General features: G+C 46.7%; 4 protein-coding genes and 1 non-coding gene across 9 annotated transcripts; 4 read left to right on the plus strand and 1 right to left on the minus strand.

The window, feature by feature from the left end:
- Nucleotides 1-1598: 1598 nt before the first annotated feature.
- On the plus strand, nucleotides 1599-2189 carry LOC136513927 (auxin response factor 14-like). The gene has a single exon (XM_066507903.1). It carries the CDS (start codon nucleotides 1599-1601, stop codon nucleotides 2187-2189), a length of 591 nt encoding a protein of 196 aa, XP_066364000.1.
- A 2717-nt stretch (nucleotides 2190-4906) lies between these two features.
- LOC136511191 (uncharacterized) lies at nucleotides 4907-7539 on the plus strand. Its single transcript, XM_066505361.1, has 5 exons — nucleotides 4907-5142; nucleotides 5793-6123; nucleotides 6914-7016; nucleotides 7106-7189; nucleotides 7346-7539. Exons 1-5 carry the CDS (start codon nucleotides 4907-4909, stop codon nucleotides 7537-7539), a joined length of 948 nt encoding a protein of 315 aa, XP_066361458.1.
- A 1879-nt stretch (nucleotides 7540-9418) lies between these two features.
- LOC136514378 (glycerol-3-phosphate acyltransferase 1-like) lies at nucleotides 9419-11564 on the plus strand. The gene has a single exon (XM_066508344.1). It carries the CDS (start codon nucleotides 10077-10079, stop codon nucleotides 11562-11564), a length of 1488 nt encoding a protein of 495 aa, XP_066364441.1. The 5' UTR covers nucleotides 9419-10076.
- Nucleotides 11565-14282: 2718 nt separating this feature from the next.
- LOC136514246 (E3 ubiquitin-protein ligase APD2-like) lies at nucleotides 14283-17307 on the plus strand. 5 transcript variants are annotated; one of them, XM_066508228.1, is made up of 10 exons: nucleotides 14283-14408; nucleotides 14511-14617; nucleotides 14741-14949; nucleotides 15079-15181; nucleotides 15725-15796; nucleotides 15886-15971; nucleotides 16067-16219; nucleotides 16330-16402; nucleotides 16506-16823; nucleotides 16917-17307. In XM_066508228.1, exons 1-10 carry the CDS (start codon nucleotides 14293-14295, stop codon nucleotides 16970-16972), a joined length of 1293 nt encoding a protein of 430 aa, XP_066364325.1. In that variant the 5' UTR covers nucleotides 14283-14292; the 3' UTR covers nucleotides 16973-17307. The 5 variants fall into 5 exon arrangements, with proteins under 5 accessions (XP_066364325.1, XP_066364326.1, XP_066364327.1 ...); XM_066508229.1 differs by having other exon boundaries at nucleotides 16529-16823; XM_066508230.1 differs by having other exon boundaries at nucleotides 14741-14875.
- TRNAK-CUU (transfer RNA lysine (anticodon CUU)) lies at nucleotides 17018-17090 on the minus strand. The gene has a single exon. It is a non-coding gene; the product is annotated as a tRNA-Lys (tRNA).
- Nucleotides 17308-20029: the final 2722 nt, after the last annotated feature.

Here is a 20029-nt window from a genome sequence, read left to right on the forward strand (position 1 = left end):
GGCACTCCTTTGCCCAATGGCCTGTCTTCCCGTGGCGCCGGCAGGCGTTGGGGTCGACCTTCTTCTTCTTCTCCGAAGAAGCCTTGCCGCGACGCTTGCCATCGCCACCGCAGTTGGAGGAGGCTTCCTCGGACTTCTTCTCCTTCATCCGGGCAGCCCACTCCTCCTCTGTCAGCAGCAACTTGCCGCTGTCCGTCGTTGCTATGGCGTGCTCCATGCACTCGTCCACCGCCTGCAGATGACCTGTCACATACTCAATGGTGAGGGTGGACAAGTCCAGCATCGCCTCTATGGAGAGAGCGATCTGGATGTACTTCACCGGCACAGAGTGGAGGTACTTAGAGACCATCTCTTCTTCATCGATGGTGATGTCATGGCTCCCCGGCTTGCTGATGAACGACTGCAGGTGGAGGGAGAAGTCCTCCACCGGCTCACCATCCTTGAACTTGAGGTTGGCGTACTTCTGTTTTAGCTGCTGGGCCGTCGCCTTTTTTGCGTGGTCGGAGCCGACGCGCATCGCTACAATGGTCTCCCACACCTCCTTAGCAGAGTTCTTCAACCCCAACGGCTCCCTGTACTCTACTGGCACAACAGCAAGGATAGCCTCCAACGCTGACATGTTGTCTTCTTCGTTGTTGGTGCCCTTGTCAATGGCATTTCAGAGCCGTCGGGATCTGAGCTTGACCTTCATGGTCACCGCCCATTTGTTAATGGTGCGAGTTAGCGTCGGCCAACTGGTGCCGCTGACCTCTCGCACCGTGCGCACGACGACCTCCTGTCGTGGCTGGGTAGCCACAACAGCGTCGCTGCTGTCGCCTATCTCCAAACCATCCATAATCGCCAGCGGTTAGTCCGGCGATGACGCTTGTACGATTCTGATACCACTTGTTGGGCCCGAGATCTCCCGCACGGGTGAGCCGACCACCCACCGGCGTTCTCACTCACTATGGCTAGAGGTAGAAGAAGAGGTGAGAAAAGCACACACACAGCACAAGCCCAGCGTTGGCCGAAGCTCTGCTTCAGAATGTTTGTGGCAACTGAACTGTCTTCACTAAGTGGGAAGCTATATATACAACTCTACTTATTTAATCCTAGTACACAGACATACCAGGCTGCTATAGTGACTAGATGTGACAGCAGGGCTAACTTTGACGCCTACCTCTGTTGTGGCTACAGTGCGGTAGGGGAGCCTTTCGACGTCTGCCCTTGCCGCGGCTACAATACAACAGCACTGTAGCCATCTCCGATGTGGATGCCATCTCCGCTGCTAGGTCTACAATACAAAAGCGAACAAAGTTGTGCTTCCCCCAAGGTGATTTGGACGCACCAATTCTGGGTAGGTTCCACAGCATGAAACTAATACAGATTCATAGCTAAAAAGTTCCTTTAGTCAGGTCCATTTAACTATTTGCATGAAATATGTAGATGGAAATGGTCGTCCAGACTCTGTGGAAGCTGAACGTTTCCACCGGGTCTTGCAAGGTCAAGAATTGGTGCACTCTAGGATTCATGGTGTTGCATGCTCTCATTCATCAGATACCCCCAGATGTCAAGGCTTTTATGGAAGGAGATTCTCTGCCGATGTGTGGAACTGCAAGATGAATGATGCAATGAGTGGCCATCAACACCTAAATGCCACTGGGTTTGCTTACCAGCCCCTAGGCTTCATTGAATCTGTCAAATTCTCAGAGGTCTTGCAAGGTCAAGAAATGTCTCAGGTGGTTCCTTCTTTCATGAGAGCTGCTTTCAATGCTGGCAAACAGAATGGCAGGCTTCGATCATTTGATTATGTGCAGAGATCAGCTGCAAGTCGAGGATATGGTCTCCAGCAGTTTAATCTGCCAGCCGCAGAAGTGCATTCGCCCTCTTCTGTTCTTATGTTTAACCAAACCATGGTACCACATGCTGAGCTAGATGGTGTGACCAACCGTGAAGAAGCATATGGCAGCGGGTACTCATCCATTGCATTACAGAGAGAAGCTGCACCATGGCCATCCATGCAGCAGCAAAGAGTGAGCGAAAATGGAAGCGAGCCTCTCGACATAACTGAAGCCTCAGCTCCTGCAAGTATTGCTAACTCTGGATTGGTCGACAGTGGCATCGGGCGAAGCAGCTGTAAACTTTTTGGTTTCTCCTTGACTGAGAAGATCCTTGGAACAGAGGGAGGTGGTGTGAAAGAAGGGAACTAACGAATCGGGCCAGCAAATTCCCCGGGTGCTACTTGTTTGGGCACGGCCATTCTACGCCCGGTGCTCTGCATGCTCTCTGCGCTGCTCCCTTGGGAATATGACGATGTTTTACTTAGTGTTATAGTAGTTAGATTTATGTAATCCTTCTGGTACGTAAGTTTGGGCATGGGAATTGATAACATCATTACTGATTTGCTCTTACCCCTGTCTATGCGTTCTTTAGAACTGAAACAAGGAGCACCTTTTGTTCTCTGGCGCAAGTAAACAGAGGCTACTTATAGAAATTGGCCAAAATGGTCGTAGTACAACAGCGGTAAAATTGCAAAACTACGTGATTTAGAGGATGTTCTCTCACTGTCAATTTTCCTGTAAATTGATACTTCACCACCGTTGCAAGAAAGTGCTCCTTTGAAAATGAACCCCCATGATGAATTTAGTAATGAGATCACCCTCCATTCATTGTGTACGAGCTATTAAAGTATCCCAAAACATTCTTGTCAACACATGTAAAATTGGTGAATTTAAATATGCAAAAAAAAAAAACAAGGGCATCTTGTGATTATTTTAATTTCTGTCGAATAGATGTTTTTGAAGACTACCTGTTTTTTTTAATCTAGACAGTACTAATAAAAATTGAGAACTGCTCCCGCGCTCCTTCTCTAAAAATCTTTGTGAATCTTAAAGCCGAAGGAGTTAACCGGTTAGGGGTAAATACGGGGTAAACTTGAGATTTTGCATGGCTGCATGCATGGATGCTAGAAAATATCTCCTAATCACGCAACTCGAGATTTTGCATCTGCTAATCATGCGGAATACGAGATTTTGCATCTGCTAATCATGCGGAATAGTATATGGCGTGGCTAGTTCACGGCTTCACGCAACAAATATCTCATGTTTTTATCCAGAAACTAGAAAATTAAGCAAACAAGAAAATTAAGCAACCAGAAATTCATAAGAAAGACAAACGTATGCATCTCTTATCGTAAACGATCGTAAATTTTCAGTCAGAATAGTATTTTTCTCTTACACAAACCAACCAGCAGTACTTCTTTACGAACCAGCAACAATACGAACCAGCCAACCGAACCGGCTAACGATCAGGCTCAGTTCGGTCGTACAAATCAGCGGAAGCCGAACAGAGCCGCTGACTGCCTGCTTTTGCGGGCCTTTCGTGGGTCGTGGCTTCGTGCGTGCGGTTGCGGCACGCGTCTTTTGGCGTGGATTACGCCCACACTGTGTACACGATAGGTCCCACCAACGGACCAACCGATGTCCACACTGTGTACATCAAATCTTTTGACATGGCTTAGATTTTGAAGATGACTACGTGAGAGCCCATGCTTTACTACAGCCAAACAAAAATTCTACGCTAGTAATCAACCATGCAGACGATGGTCAGACACAATACTAATTAAGAAAGCAAGCTGCATGCACAAGCCACAAGTATAAACGTATTGGAGGACAACCACAATCAAACAAGCTAGCGGGACAAAACAACATGGCATTCTCTCTATTTCATTGCAAAATCACATTTATGGCTCCTTGTTTAGAAAGCAAGGCCCATTATTACACATCAACATGGTTAAAAGAAACATCACCACGTACGCAAAAGGGACAAAAGTACGTCACCACATACTCAAAATCACTACCAGGTTACAACAAAATGCTAAAACTCATTCTCCATGACTAAATTCTTCATCTTCATTTGATTCATGAAGAGACATTGCTTTTATGTACCTATCGTGAGAGCCCATGCTTTACTACAGCCAAACAAAAATTCTACACTAGTAATCAACCATGCAGACGATGGTCAGACACAATACTAATTAAGAAAGCAAGCTGCATGCACAAGCCACAAGTATAAACGTATTGGAGGACAACCACAATCAAACAAGCTAGCGGGACAAAACAACATAGCATTTTCTCTATTTCATTGCAAAATCACATTTATGGCTCCTTGTTTAGAAAGCAAGGCCCATTATTACACATCAACATGGTTAAAAGAAACATCACCACGTACGCAAAAGGGACAAAAGTACGTCACCACATACTCAAAATCACTACCAGGTTACAACAAAATACTAAAACTCATTCTCCATGACTAAATTCTTCATCTTCATTTGATTCATGAAGAGACATTGCTTTTATGACAAAATGCTAAAACTCATTCTCCATGACTAAACTCGCATCTGCTAGCGCTAGTCTCCAATAATGTTACCACGGACGGAGCGCAATGGGGGCCAAACTAGGCTCCGGCCCTCCCTTGTCCAAAACAAAATTCCCAAATATTGTTCAGCCCAAGAAAACCAATAGCCAGACAGCCCAACAACGAGAGTAGAATAGCTGAGCAGAGTGCCTGACTCGGTGACTCTTCCGAGTCTCCGACCTCCGCCGCTCCGCCAGACCGTCAGTCCACCACGGCGCCGCACCGCGCCACCGCCGGCCCCAGCCGAGCAGACACCGGCACACCAGCAAGGGCAGCCGCTCTCCCTCTCGACTCGTCCTCCCTCCATCCCACAGTCCTACAGGGTGTAGGCTGCAGCGCAGCAGCGGTGGTCGCTGGCTCAACGCCTCGTCGGCTCGTCGTTGACAGGTTAATTTTTCTTCTTCGATCTCCAACTCCAATCTTTTGCTCTATTTCTTTTCCAGGTGGTTTTGCTAGATGCTTGATTGAAATAAAAAATAACTGGATGCAATTTTTTTATTAGGTAACAACAATGGTTCACATGAAAACTGTGTCTCTCCATTCTTTTTACAAAAGAAAACGAGATGAATCAGATGTTGGGGAAGAGGAAGATCAAGCTCCTCCAATACTTCAACTAGGTGATTTGGAACCCCAAAGACAAGAAGGAAATGAGGAAGAAGCAACTCAGTTAGATGAATTGGATCAGCTGAGGCAAGGAGAACAAGAAGCTGCAGTTGAAAATGAGTTAGATGATTCAGAGCCACAAAGGCAAGAAGTCTAGGAAGAAGCAATTGGAATAGCAGAAGAAGAAGATACGGAAGGAGCCGAAGCTGAGGAAAAAGAAAATCAAAGAAATGAACACATCATGTTTCGAGGCATTGAATTCTTGGAGAGAGATCCTGCATTGCGTCCACAAATTTAGCAATATCCAAATGACCAGAGAGATCAAGTGCGGCAAGCATACTTGCAGTTAGGTCCCATGCAACCATTATTGAAGAAATACAAGCCTTCTGGACCCCAAGGGCATCAACGCTGTTTCAATTATACTTGGTTCAGTCAATTTCCGTCTTGGTTGGAATATTCTGAGAGCAGCGGCCATGCATATTGTTTTTTCCGCTTTCTTTGTAGCAAAAATATAAAGAAGCGAGGTGGTTTTGATGTCTTTACACACAAGGTTTCGATAATTGGAAGAAAGTTAATGATGGGAAAAAGTGTGGCTTCTTAGTTCATGTCGGATCCACACCTTGCTCACAACACAATAATGCAGTAAGAGAATGTCAAGCTATACTGAATCAACCAAATCATATAGAAAATATTTTGGAAGAGGCAACTGACATGGAGAAGGAAAGAAATCGTCTATGTCTGAGAACATCAATAGCAGCTGTTAAGTGGCTAACATTTCAGTCATGTGCTTTTAGAGGTCGTGATGAGACACCTCAATCAAAAAACAGAGGTAACTTTATTGAAATGCTAAAGCTTCTTGCAGAGTTCAATCCTAAAATTGCAAATGTAATTTTAGAGAATGCCCCAAAATATTGCAAATACACTTCACCAGATATTCAAAAAGAGATTTTAAGTATTTTTGCAATGAAAGTCAGGAAGCATATCCGTGAAGAAATTGGTGATGCCAAGTTCTATATTCTTATGGATGAAACATGTGATGTGGCAAAGAGAGAGCAAATGGCACTTGTTTTCAGATTTGTTGATATAAATGGTGTTTTACAAGAACGGTTCTTTGACTTGATACATGTAAAGAACACCAAAGCATTGACATTAAAAGAGGAACTATGTACTGTATTGTCCAAATATAGCTTTGGCATCCAAAACTTTCGCGGCCAAGGGTACGACAGCGCAAACAATATGAAGGGAGAGTTGAATGGACTGCAAGCACTTTTTCCTAGAGAATGTCCTTATGCATATTATGTCTATTGCTATGCACATCGCTTGCAACTTGCTCTTGTCACTGCAGCAAAGGATGTGGTTCCTATTACCCAGTTTTTTCAGCATCTTCTCTTTTTTGTAAACACGGTTGATTCATCATCAAAGCGTCATGATGAGCTCCATGATGCCCAAATGGTTGAACTTGCACGCTTGCTTGCTGTTGATGAGCTCGAGACAAGTCAAGGAGAAAACCAAATCCGTTCATTGAGACATCCAGGAGATACTAGGTGGGGTTCTTAGCTAGGCTCTATTTCCAGCCTTATGAACATGTTTAAAGTAGTAAGTTCAGTTCTGCAAAATCTAGCCGCCGACTCAATAGCAGGTGCAAACCATGCTGATGGAGATACTTCTTTCAAGTACTTGACATCATTTGAGTTTGTGTTTGTGCTGTGTATGATGAGGAAATGTTAGAAATATCTGAACAACTTGGCCAAGCTTTACAAAAGAAATCGCAAGATATAGTAAATGCTATTCGCCTTGTGCAAACCACAAAAGTACTTCTTGAGAAAATGAGATCTGATGATGGATGGGAAACTTTTTTTTTGCCAAGTTGTTGAGTTTTGCATGAATCATGACATTCTTATTCCAAATATGGAAGAAACATACATTTTGTGTGGTTGCTGTGCTCGTCGTCAACCTGAACATTTTACTAAGGAGCGCTACTATCGAGTGGAGATATTTCGTGCAACCATTGATACCCAGTTGGTTGAATTAAACTTGAAGTTCAATGAGAAGGTGATGGATCTTTTGTCCATTAGTGTTACACTTGTACCAAGAAATGGATTTGCAGATTTTCAAACAAAAGAGATATGTAGAATGATTGAGAAGTACTACCCGTTGGATTTCAATCAGCAAGAAATGATTGGGTTAGAGCGTCAGCTAAACCATTTTATTATTGATGCTTCTACCAATGAAGACATGAAAAATATTTCTACCTTGGTGGACCTATGTCGAGGCTTTGTTAAGACAGGACGGAATAGAATCTTTAACTTTGTTGATAAATTGATCCGTTTGCTTGTTACTCTCCCAGTTTCAACAGCTACTGCAGAACGTATTTTCTCTGTCTTGAAGATCGTCAAGACAAGGCTGCGCAACAAGATAGAAGATCAATACCTTGCCAACAGTTTGCTTGTCCAGGTCGAAGGTGAAATTGTAGAACACTACACCTATGATGATATAATCTCAGATTTCAAGGATATGAAGAACAGAAGAGCAGACTTTTAGGATTTGATAGTCCTATGACGTTGGACACATATTTTGGCTTGGCTTGTTTAATAGTTTTTGGTCACTTGTATTTTGTGAAATGTGACACAACTATATATATATATATATATATATATATATATATATATATATATATATATATATATATATATATATATATATATATATATATATATATAGCTAGTTTTAGTCCAGAACTTGGTTAAGAGTAGTCTGACAGTCTCTATAGTCACTTGATATGTGATTAGTTAAATTTATCATAGTATATATGGTTTTATTTCGGATGTCAACATATTTCACTTGTGTTTTTGTCAAGTTGGCCCCCCCTTGATTTTGTGCCGTGCTCCGTCGCTGAATGTTACAGAGTTTAAACTCTTGATGCAATGCAGCAAAATGCTCCCAATCTTACTAAAAATACAATCACATACAGTGTTTGAAAGAGAGGTGGAAGAAAGCTCAAGTATGTCAAGGAGCCTTTCCAAATGGCCAAGAGACTCCCCCACGACCATGGAGAGGTGCATAGTCCCTGAAATGTTTTCTAGCCATTACAATGCCTTCTTCGCGAAAACAATGGGCGTCTGTAGGTTTGGCCACACGGTGAAGCACCTGCAAGCCTGCAGCCAGAGAAACATTTCTCACGGTGCAAGCTGAGAGCGTCGCACGCAGGACGATTGCTATGACCTCCGGTGTGTTTCTTTTTTTCCTTGCCCTTCTTTTCAATCTTGCCACCGACGAAAGGAGCTCTGATGCTAAGGAGAAGGGTAAACTATTACTTAGTTATGGAACTCGGGAAGATATACAGTTGCAAAAGCATACAAGCATTTAAATGGACACAGAGTCATACACCAGAGCTTCAGCTAGATTTGGAAGTGCTCATGTCAGAATAAGCATAAGGTCTTTGCTTGGTTGATTTTGATTGACAGGCTAAGCACAAGAGAGCTTCTTAGAAGGAAAAACATGGAACTTGAGGATTATACTTGTGTTCTCTGCACTCCACCAACAAAGGAGTCACTATTCCACTTACTAATAGATTGCTCATTTGCCACTACTTGCTGGAACTGGTTGGGTTTACAAATTAACCCACAAATAGATCTCTTCCAGAATCTAGAAATCTTTAGAAGACAACTCCATGTCCCTTTCTTCACAGAAATCATCATCTTGATGTGCTAGACGATCTGGCAAACCAGAAATGGGCTCATCTTCAACAACAAGCAGCCATCAATTCAAGATGCCAAAAGGGCTTTCAAGTTTTAATTTGCGCTACTTCTGCTGCGCGCAAAAAGAAGCTACTTCCGTGTGATTGATTTATGGTTAAACAATCTTGTTTAATATTCTTAGTGTGGCTTATTTTTTTCATTTCTTTCTTTGTCTCTTGAACCCCCTCCGTCTGCCTATCTTCCTTCCTTTATTATACTTACTTTTAAACTCTTTATAATAAATCACCAGTAGGGTGCGCCCTTCCTGTTCAACGTCAAAAAAAAAAATTACTTAGCTAGCCGCCCATTACTCTTCAGTAACAATTGTTCAGCTACGGATTTGCTGCGCCCATAAGCATCAACATGGTCTTCAATTGGAAAATAAGGCAACGCCTCCACTTCACAGTCCAGACCCCATCGTGGAGTTGGTCTTGTTTTTGCTGAAGTGCTGACGCTTCGCCCGGATTCGGGGTCAGGCAGCACGGAGGCCGACTACCCAGGCTATTGTCGGTCGCCGACGACCTGTACCCCGTCGAGAAGATGCATCTGAGCGCGAACGAAGGGATCGAGGACGTGTGGTTCGCGGTGACGGGCGGGCAGGGCTTCGTCAGAGCTGCCCTCTACCTAGAGCTACTCTGCCGCGGCACCCGCGAGGTCCGGTCCCTCGACCTACACGGCTACACGGCTCCTCCTCCTGGTCCCAGCAGCTCCTCGACGCCGGCGTCTGCATCATCCAAGGTCATGTCAAGGAAAAGCAGGACTACGTGATGGAGAGGAGGAAGAGCGGAGGCACACGTGAGGGAGAGATCGAATAACTGCGTGGGAGGATGGATGTGCGGTCGACCGAGCGGGGCAAAGCCGAGAACGAGCGGGCGGGGCGAAGAGCTAGCGGGCCTAGACGATAACCGTCCTTTACGACATCTATCTACGAGAGGGAGATGGCGAGATCCACCTCGCATGGCTTTGGACCTCGTCTTGCCGTCGCCGCCGAGCAAGACGCCACCGACGAGAACGAGGCTACCACGCTCCACGCCGTGGTCGAACTCCGCTTCCGATTCGAGGAGGTAGATGCGGACGGAGTCGACGTGACGCCGCAGACACGGAGGGGAGCGGGGCCATCAAGTGGGCACACGACGATAACATCCCTTCCCAGCTCGTTTCCGACACAAAGAAACAGCTCCCTTTCAAAAAAAAAAAAGACTAGTCCGATCTGGAAACCAAATCCGAAACAGTTTCCTTCCCGGTAAACACTCGTCCTATAGAAACCAAATCATCGATTACTTACACATAAAAAAGAGGACAGATTACAAGATCAAACCCCACGATCAGCACCTCTGAGTTATGGCGCTGACCAGCGACAGGTTTATGAGCCGCGCGCTCCGCATCCACCGCCTCGTGAAGCGAGGCCTCGCCGCGGGCCTCCGGGGCTGCTCCCGTGGCGTGGCGACCACCACCGTACCGGCAGCAGCAACGCCGTCGCCTCCAGCATTGCACCAGCTCGGCGAGAACGCGTTCGCGGTCGACGCGGACGCCCTGCTCCTGAACCCGTCGCCGGGCGCCGCGTTCCCGCCCTACTTCCTCGCCGCCGTCGAGGCGGGCGGCTACGCCCGGGGCCTCGTCCTGCTCACGCTCTACCCGGTCCTGCAAACGCTGCCCCGCGGCGCGCGCGTGAGGGCCATGGCCATGGTCTCCTTCTGCGGGCTCCGCCGCGACGAGGCGGCCAGGGTCGGCAGGGCCGTGCTCCCCAAGCTCTTCTCCCGGGAGGCGCCGGGCGGCGTGCGAGCAGTCGAGGCGCTGCTGCGCGCGTTGCCCAAGGAGGCGAAGGTGGTGGCCGTGACCCAGACGTTCCCGACGGTGATGGTGGAGGCGTTCTTGAAGGAGTACGTGGGGTTCGACGCGGTGGCCGGGAGGGAGCTCAAAGGAGGGCCACGGTACCTCACCGGGACAATGGCCGAGCTGGACACGGAGAGGGTCGTTGCGCGTGTCCTGGAGCAAACCGAGAAGACGACCTTGTGCGGTTATGGCCCGAAGCCTGTTGTGTTCCACGACGGCCGGCTGGCGTTCACGCCGACGGCGGCGGCCGCGCTCGCCATGTACATCTACTTCCCCTTCGGCGTCGTCCTTGCCGTCATCCGCATCGCCATCTACATCCTCCTCCCGTGGCGCGTGTCGGCCGTCGCTGCTGCGCTCACCGGCGTGAGGGTGCGCGTCATCGGGGTCACCAATTCCGCAGCGGACGACAGCGGCAAGCCTCACGGCGGGCGGCTATACGCCTGCAACCACCGCACGCTCCTCGACGCGGTTGGCATCGCCAGCGCGCTCGGGAGGCCCGTCGCCTCGGTGTCGTACAGCCTGGGCCGCCTATCGGAGCTGCTATCCCCGATCCCGCTGCGGCGGCTGACCCGCGACCGCGAGGAGGACCGGCGCCGCATGTCGTCGATGATGGCCCGCGGCGACGTGGTCGTGTGCCCCGAGGGGACGACGTGCCGGGAGCCGTACCTACTCCGGTTCAGCCCGCTGTTCGCCGAGCTCGCCGCCGAGGTGACCCCCGTGGCGGTCGACGCGCGGACGAGCGTATTCTACGCGACTTCCACGTCGCCTCTCGCCAAGAGCCTGGACTCCGTGTACTTTCTTATGAACCCTCGACCGGAGTACAGCGTCCAGTTCTTGAAGCCGGTGAGCACCGAGGGTGGTAAGAGCAGCATAGAGGTGGCAAACGAGGTGCAGCGTGACCTCGCCTCCGCGCTCGGGTTCGAAGGGACAACTCTCACGAGGAAGGACAAGTACCTCCTCCTCGCCGGGAACGAAGGAGTCGTCAAGACCAAGTAGTACATTGATGTTCGTGCATTGCTACGTACGGCCTGCTAGTTGTACATTTCGATTTGAATCTATTTATTGGTGTAACAAGTGATCTATATTATGCAATCTTCCAATGCGTTGCTACGTTGAAGGTTAAATAGTGTATCTTATTTTCTTTAGGAACTCACAAATCCATTTTTTATATCTATAAAAAGTTTTCGATTGACTTTCAAACGCAACAGGTTACCTAAATAATGTTTTGCAATTATCAAAAGAACTGATCAATCGTTGCACCATGGCTGTAATATACAAAACTTATGTATTTCACTCGGCACCATTTACAGCAAGGAAGCACCATGGCTGTGATTATGAGATGCAGTCTTCAACATTGGTAATTTTGGAACGTAAGTAACTAGTTTCTTTCAACGTGCATTAAAATCTTCTTCCAACTCATTTTTACGGTGAATAACTATAATCCTCTATATATTTCTGATAAATAGTATCATCTTGAAGCACTTTCTCTTGCCCTTTCTAATACTAAACCCGACATTATCGACATAGATGTTGTACATCTCGCAATATTTGTCCTCTGATTCAAATGTCATTCCAAGTGCAGGAACAATTAACAGTTGCAAATTAAAGTTATACTATATGCAAAATTCTATCAAATTTGCTATTTATATATTTTTGTTACCTCATCTCGTCTCATATTTGAACTGCTGTGTATTTATATTACTATATAATATTGCTATTGTTCCTTTAACAAATATTATTATCTAAATAGAGAGGTAGTGTTGCCTAAATTTGCTTTAGAACCTACATATTTTGTTGTTTGTCTTAACCTCTGTAAAAAAATGTTGGGTTACTTTGGTTAGAACCGGAACCAAACCAAAATAATCAAAAACCAAAATGTTCGGTTCCCAAAATTTCTTACAACCGATCGGTTTCTACTTTTCAGGAACCGAATTTCTTCAAAAACCGAGCAACCGAACCAAAAACCAAGTGACCACCCCTAGACACAAGCTCCATACCAAGCAGAGGGACCCATGATAACAAAATTAGACAAAGTTTACTTTAAACCCCAAACTATCGGTGATTCACCTCATCACCTATAACACCAGGTGTTCTACCCAGGCCCTTAAACTGCTGAAAACCATCTAAATAACACCCTGAGAAGGTTTTGAAGGTGGTTTCGTTGACATGACATCTTATGTGGGTGCTAGCACGGCCTTAATTGAGTCAACAAACAATAGTAAAAAGTTTATATAACCCCCCTAACATATCACGCGGTTGAGTACATACCCCCCCCCCCCCACCCACCCTTAAGGCCTTAACTATAAAACTTGATGCTGTAATATTATAGCTCTTAAAAAAACTAATAATATTCAAATGACCCTAGATGATTTTATACGGTCATTTATACATCGTCTCACGTTACGCTAGCCTAAGTACGCATCACACGCGTACCCATATGTGTCTCCCTCTCACTACTCTTTCTAGGCTGACCCAACTAGCAACACCTGACATCTTGTATCCTACTGCTCCTCTAAACACTCCTCAATGGCATTGAGTTCACACATTGCGTGCCTGCGTCGTGTATCCCACGTCCTCCATCTGGCATCCCACATCCTCTATCTAGTACGTAAAAAGGCCTCTACCTGACACGCTAGGTAGGGGCCTTTTAAGTGCACCATTATGAAAGCGTACTCATAAGGTCTAGACTTGACACGAAAAAAGCCTCTATTTGACGTGCACAGAAAAGATGGTTTGCTGGTTAGAATTTTTCCTTCGTTTTTTTTTGTTTGTCTGTCACATATTAGACCAGACTCCGAGTGGAAACAATAGGCAAATTATGTTTTAAAAGTTCTCATGTCACACATTAACTGAGGGGGTGTTTGGGACTGCTTTACAAACTCCACCGTGGAGCAGCTCCACAAAAACCTGGAGTTTGTAGAGCACCTCTTTAGAGTATCTTCAAGAGCCTTTCTAAATCTCACTCTCTAAATCATCATTTTGCATAAAAATCACTTTCTATATCTTTTCACTCTCCAACAGTTTTTCTATATCTCATGCACACTCTAGAGAGCCGTTCTCGTTTTCTAGTTTTGGCTAGCGAAAAATTCGGAATAGAAGATGGCTATATTTGGATGACCATTTAGAAAAGCTGTTGGAGGATAATTTTTTACCAAAATCTCTATTCCTAACATTTAGCAAGGATATGAAGAGTCTTTTAGAGATGCTCTTAGGTACTCCTATAAGTCCACCATTTTTTCTCGAAAAGAGTGCGTGGAGATGAAACCATTTGGCTAAAAATCGTGAAGTGAAGCTAAAAAAACATGGATCAGAACAGTCCCAACCAAGTCCCAACCAAACACCACCTAAGTATACACCTCCTTGAAGCCTTATTTGGATGCGCATGTATTCATCTCAATCCACATGTGTTGAAATAGATTGGAGTGGAATTACACTAAATTTTATTCTATTTCACTCCAACACATATGGATCGCATGTGTCCAAACAAGGCCTAATGTGTTTACAGTGACCAGCAGATTATTTCCGTCTTCCTGAGATGGTGACGGTGTAGTCATGCACAGTTCCACACAGGAACATTCTCCCGTCGGTGAGGATCGGAACCGTAGGTTACCTACCTTCTCGCACGCGCCATGTATGCATGAGACCGGTAGCTACGTACGCGGCTACTAGGCCCCATCGAACGTACTGTACAGGCTAACACCCACCCATCTTTCCGGCTCTCTCCATGCGCCCGTGCTCGTCCATCACGCCGTCACAGTGTCACACGTCCACCGCGCGCCAGCGGCTCGATGGAGGCGACGGCGTCCCGCTTCGTCTCGCTCCTCGCCCTCTGCCTCCTCGGTCGATCTCTCGCCCTGGATCCACACTCGCCCAACGTCGTCGTAGCCGTTTTGGTCGATTGGTCGCAGTGTTTAATTTCTTGATGACCTGGCGTACGTGCAGCGTCCATGGCGTTGATGCTGGGGTACTACGGCCCCGTGGAGCTGGCCGTCGGCCCGGGGTGCTCGCGGCTCGTGCAGGCCAGTTCGGTCTTCGTGCAGGGCATCAAGGTGAGCAGCAGTACACTGCGCGGCGCATGCTCTGAGAGGCACTACACTGAATTTTCTTGCTCTTTGAACAAGCCTGGAGGTAAGCAGAAGTTTGTTTAGCGTGTGCGCTTTGTGCGTTTTCAGGTCAGCGTGGATGCAGGGTCACAAGGGAGCGGCGGCGATCTGGTGCTCCATGGGCTGCCTGTGGCTCCGCCGCTGGACGTGCCGACGGAGTGGCCGGAGGCCCGTCGCGTCGTCGTGCCCGCCAACTCTCACAGGGTAACGCCGCGTTGTGTCGTCGTCGTTCGTCTCTGGATCTGATTGTCGCGCGCCTGTTAGGCTCTGGACTTCAGGTTGTTCTGCGCGTTCAGAGTACCTGCAGGCTTCCAGCAAAAGATTTCACCAGAACGTCTGCAACCAAACGAACAGCAACCGGCTCTGTATATCTCGCCTGAATAGTTTGTCTTGTTTGTATCGTGCAGCAATGGACGTATTTCCTCAACAAGGGGGCTCGACTTCAAGCCGCTTACAGTGTCAAGTCTGAAGATGGCGTGCCTCATCCACTCTGCATCATCATTGCACAAGGTAAGGTGCCTTCAGATATAAACTGAAGCCGTGGTTGGTCCGTAATATTACGAAAAGGAGGGAAGAAGATGTGCTAAAGCTAAAAGATTTGCATTTAGCTCCTATCACTTCATTTCTCATAACTGCAAGATATCATAGGATTATATACACTACTATTACCACTGCACGGGTCTGTGGGAGACAGTCAACATTAGTCATTAGGTGAAAATAATCTGACGGTCAGACCTGCGCGCCGTAGTAGCTCGGAGTTTTCTCTGTTTATCCTGTTATTTTCCTTTACATCGTCTAATAAAATCTCAGCAAAGCTCTTGCTGTCTTTCTAAAAAAATAACCTGACGGCAGTTACAGGGGATCTATCGATATCTGAAAAGGAATTGTCATCTAGATTTTGTTAGTCCTTTGTTAAATCGTATGAACAACTTAGGTAGATGAATAACGAGGAGGTACAAGTAAGTCTGTACAGATACAATCACTGACCACTCATCATCTTCCTTTTACTTCCTGAAAATTCTGATTGTGTGATCTCTGGCGTTGGCTCCATAGGGGAAAGCTTTATGCGGTGGGCTGAGATGCCATCTCTGCAGAACAGCACATTATTTTGGCGCTTGGTGCAGGGTAAGTAAGTACTGTAATATATATATCAATTAAAAGAACCAGTTCAGTGAAATTCTGAATGCTAATGCTGTTACACTGTCTGATCTCAGGAAATGGAACAATTGAGCAGACCGTCAATCTTTCCTCTGAGTACTACATTGCCGTGCGCAACCTAAACGATCATCACGACACGACGGTAAATCAAGTAGCCATCTTGAAATGAAAGCCCGGTGGAGTTCCTGAATGCCGTGCAACAGCATCGGCATTTGTTCTGAAGGTTTCATCCGGCAGGTGCAGCTGGAATTCAGAATCAGGACCTTGCTCTACAACACCAGCGGAGCAGATTACAGATGCTCACCGGGACCGGCCGGTCACGGTCTCTGCACCTACAGATTACCATTTCTTGGACGGAATGTTGCGGTCCTGTCATCCGGCCACGAAGAGGTAAACTGCACATTCTTGTGATCTTCAGGCCCTTTTGTTTATGCAATCGCATCCTGTACCCAAATTTCTTGTCTACGTTAGTTGCACTCACTGATTTAACCTTTCTTCAGAGACTGAATTCTGATGCACAGCACGTGAAACTGTCATACGAACCTCGCTGGACGGTGTACGTGGTTGGATCAGGTACTAGCTCAAAGAAAGACCTTTTTTTTTTAGGGGAAGCTCAAAGAAAGACCTATAAAATGTTCACACGGCCTTCTGATTACAAGCAAAGCAAACAACACAGTTCGTCGCATCTGCCTATTGCAGTCGTCTTGGCTCTTGTGCTGCTGCTCCTGTACGAGATATTGGACCTGCTGTTCGGCCCCTGCACTGGAGGCGGCGGCGGCGCGGACCGGAGAAGGCCACTGCTGGAGGACAAAGAGGACGACGCCGCGAGCCTGGGTTCGTCGTACGACTCCGTGTCTCACGATGGCAGCGACGACCGGGAGCCGGAGGGGAGGGGCGAGGGCGGCGGTGGATGCGTGCTCTGCTGCGACGCCCCGAAGGACTGCTTCTTCCTCCCGTGCGGGCATTCCGCTACCTGCTACGCGTGCGGTGCCAGGTAAAGCGTCGGGCTTTGCCATGAACCATGATGATCAAAGAGAAGTAGGTAAACCGTAAACGGGGGCACAACAATGGTTTTTTGGTGGTGCAGGATCGTGGAGGAAAATGGTGGCTGCCCATTCTGCAGAAGGAAGCTCAAGAAAGTAAGGAGGATCTTCGCTGTATGACACTGCCGCCGGAACCAAAAAAAAACGCCCACCGTGGGGCTCGAACCCACGACCACAAGGTTAAGAGCCTTGCGCTCTACCGACTGAGCTAGACGGGCATTGTTAATGATGCTTCACACTGGTAGCACATATTTTATATTCCTATTAGCAAGAATCAGAAAACGTGATGGGTTTGGCCAACCGAAAACGGCCTGTCTTCATAATTCGTGAGCTAAAATATGTGCGTGCGGATGCTACCTACCTAAGTATAGTAGCATTTACAATGGTTATAGGATGTGTCGAAAAACATGTTAAAAAAACTCGTTCTGCGGTGGTTAGACAGCCCCGGCTATTCTAGCTTAAAAAGAAGATTTTCTCATGCAGATCGAGAAAACCCTCGAACCCCTACTCCACACATACATAGCGGTACCGCAGCTCCGTGAGATGAGCTGGTCACAGACATGTGCTTTGATGTGGGACAGACAAGGGAGGTTTTTTCCCCTCTTGGTCGTTGTGGCCGAAGCTACAAATAAAGAGTGAGTCTCTTGGGACTCGAACTCTGACCACCCCAAAAGGGAGGTACTGAGTCTGCACTGACCACTTATGTGTTTCAGCGGCGGATCCAATATGGATGCCTGGGTATTCTCGAGAATAACCAATAATTTTGCCAGAACATTGTGTATATATCAAAACTCCGCCTATGGTGGGGCGCCTTTGGTGTCCCAGCATAGCAGGTCTCAAGCCCTGGTAAAGGAGGAGGGTTATGTTAGGCGTGGCGAGCCAATGTAAAAACTTAGCCACTTAAATGGAGATGAAACCCAAAAGAAAATCGTTGGAGCGTAACCCTCTTAGCGACGCGCCATATCGGAACCCGGGTATGGTGTTAAATGGGCAAGGGCCGGGTCGTCACCCCCGTGACGCACCGTGTCGTGATCTGGGCATGGTGTCAAGTAACCAAGGATCGGGTCGTCGCTTCCTTAGTGGCGCGCTACATCGGCGCCCGGGTGTAGTGAAAAATGAGCAAGGGTCTTCGCATCAGAGTCGACGGGTGCGAAGGGTAAGGAAGCTAGTCGAACCAACTAGGATCCGTTTAGGTAGTTGGAATGTAGGGTCACTTACAGGTAAGTTAAGAGAATTAGTTGATACCGCGACTAGGAGGCGTGTAAATATATTATGCGTTCAAGAGACTAAATGGAAGGGTCAGAAGGCGAAGGAGGTGGACAATACAGGTTTCAAGCTTTGGTACACAGGGACAGTCGCGAATAGAAATGGAGTAGGAGTTTTGATTGATAAGAGCTTCAAGAATGGTGTGGTGGGAGTGAGAATGCAAGGAAATAGGATTATCTTAGTCAAGCTTGTCGTTGGTGATATGGTCTTGAACGTAATTAGTGCGTATGCCCTCCAAGTAGGCCTCGACGAGAGTGCTAAGAGACAGTTCTAGGAAGACTTAGATGGCCTAGTTAGAGCTATACCTAGTAGTGAGAAGTTTTTTATAGGAGATCTTAATGGGCATGTAGGTACTACAAGCGCAGGTTTCGAGGCAGTTCATGGAGATTTTGTGTATGGTAGTAGGAATCAGGAGGGGGAGGAAGTTCTGGACTTCGCGGTAGCTTTTGACCTGATGATAGCCAACACTTTCTTTAGAAAGAGAGAATCTCATCTAGTGACCTTCAGTAGCGGACAACACTGTAGCCAGATTGACTTTGTCCTCGCAAGAAGAAAGGACAAACGAGCATGCTTGGATTGCAAGGTGATACCAGGGGAGTGTGTTGTTTCTCAACATAAGCTTTTGGTGGCAGATTTTCGTTTTCAGGTGCGTGCCCGTAGCGATAAACAAGCTAAGATTGAAAGAACAAAGTGGTGAAAACTGAAAAGAGAGACGTCAGAGGTATTTAGGGAAAGGGTTATCAAAGAAGGCTCTTGAAGAAAGAAGACGATATAAACAATATGTGGAACAAGATGGCAACCAACATTCGGAAGGTAGCCTCAGAGGTGTGTGGAGTAACCAAAGGAAGGGGACGCGAGGCTAAAGATACTTGGTGGTGGAACGAGGAAGTCCAAAGGACTATTAAGGAGAAGAAAGAATGCTATAGACGCTTGTACCAAGACAGGAGTGTGGACAATATAGAGAAGTACAAGGTGTCAAAGAAGACTGCAAAGCGAGCTGTAAGTGTGGCAAAGGGTAGAGCGTATGAGGATCTTTACCAATATTTGAGTACGAAGGAAGAAGAGAATAACATTTATAGGATGGCTAGGGTTCGTGAGAGAAAGACACGAGACTTCAACCAAGTTAAGTGCATTAAGGATGAAAGGGAGCATCTCTTGGTAAAGGAGGATGAGATCCGACATCGATGGCAAGAGTATTTTGACAAATTATTCAATGGTGAGAATATGGACACAACCTTTCAGTTGGATGACTCTTTTGATGACACCAATAGGCGCTTTGTGCAGAGAATCCAAGAATCTGAGGTCAGAGAGGCGTTGAAAAGGATGAAAAGAGGTAAGGCGATGGGACCGGATGGTATCCCAATCGAGGTGTGGAGATGCCTTAGGGACATAGCTGTAGTATGGTTAACCAAGCTGTTCAACCATATTTTTCGATCGAACAAGATGCCTGATGAGTGGAGGAGAAGTATATTGGTACCGATCTACAAGAATAAAGGGGATATTCAAAGTTGTACAAATTACTGGGGAATTAAGTTGATGAGCCATACTATGAAGCTATGGGAGAGAGTTATCGAGCATCGCTTGAGAGCAATAACGCGGGTCTCTATGAACCAATTTGGTTTCATGCCTGGAAGGTCAACCATGGAAGCCATTTTCTTAATAAGACAAGTTATGGAGCGGTATAGGGAGAAGAAGAAGGACCTACACATGGTTTTTATTGACTTAGAGAAGGCTTATGATAAAATATCAAGGAATGTTATGTGGTGGGCTTTGGACAAACATAAAGTCCCAATGAAGTACGTCGGGCTCATTAAGGACATGTACAGCAATGTTGTGACTAGAGTTCGAACAAGTGATGGAGACACGGATGACTTCCCGATTAGGATAGGAC

The sequence above is a fragment of the Miscanthus floridulus genome, chromosome 16 (assembly GCF_019320115.1).
Source record: "Miscanthus floridulus cultivar M001 chromosome 16, ASM1932011v1, whole genome shotgun sequence".
Classification (NCBI taxonomy): Eukaryota; Viridiplantae; Streptophyta; class Magnoliopsida; order Poales; family Poaceae; genus Miscanthus; species Miscanthus floridulus.

What these genes read in the sequence shown, in the direction of transcription:
- LOC136511191 (XM_066505361.1), top strand. Translation starts at nt 4,907, where the DNA reads ATGGTTCACATGAAAACTGTGTCTCTCCATTCTTTTTACAAAAGAAAA. An exon ending in GATGATTCAGAGCCACAAAG is followed by an intron (nt 5,143 to 5,792) that starts GCAAGAAGTCTA and finishes ATGTGCTTTTAG; the next exon opens with AGGTCGTGATGAGACACCTC. An exon ending in CGTGCAACCATTGATACCCA is followed by an intron (nt 7,017 to 7,105) that starts GTTGGTTGAATT and finishes ATGGATTTGCAG; the next exon opens with ATTTTCAAACAAAAGAGATA.
- LOC136513927 (XM_066507903.1), top strand. Translation starts at nt 1,599, where the DNA reads ATGAATGATGCAATGAGTGGCCATCAACACCTAAATGCCACTGGGTTT.
- LOC136514246 (XM_066508228.1), top strand. Translation starts at nt 14,293, where the DNA reads ATGCGCCCGTGCTCGTCCATCACGCCGTCACAGTGTCACACGTCCACC. An exon ending in CCTCGCCCTCTGCCTCCTCG is followed by an intron (nt 14,409 to 14,510) that starts GTCGATCTCTCG and finishes GCGTACGTGCAG; the next exon opens with CGTCCATGGCGTTGATGCTG. An exon ending in TCTTCGTGCAGGGCATCAAG is followed by an intron (nt 14,618 to 14,740) that starts GTGAGCAGCAGT and finishes GTGCGTTTTCAG; the next exon opens with GTCAGCGTGGATGCAGGGTC.
- LOC136514378 (XM_066508344.1), top strand. Translation starts at nt 10,077, where the DNA reads ATGGCGCTGACCAGCGACAGGTTTATGAGCCGCGCGCTCCGCATCCAC.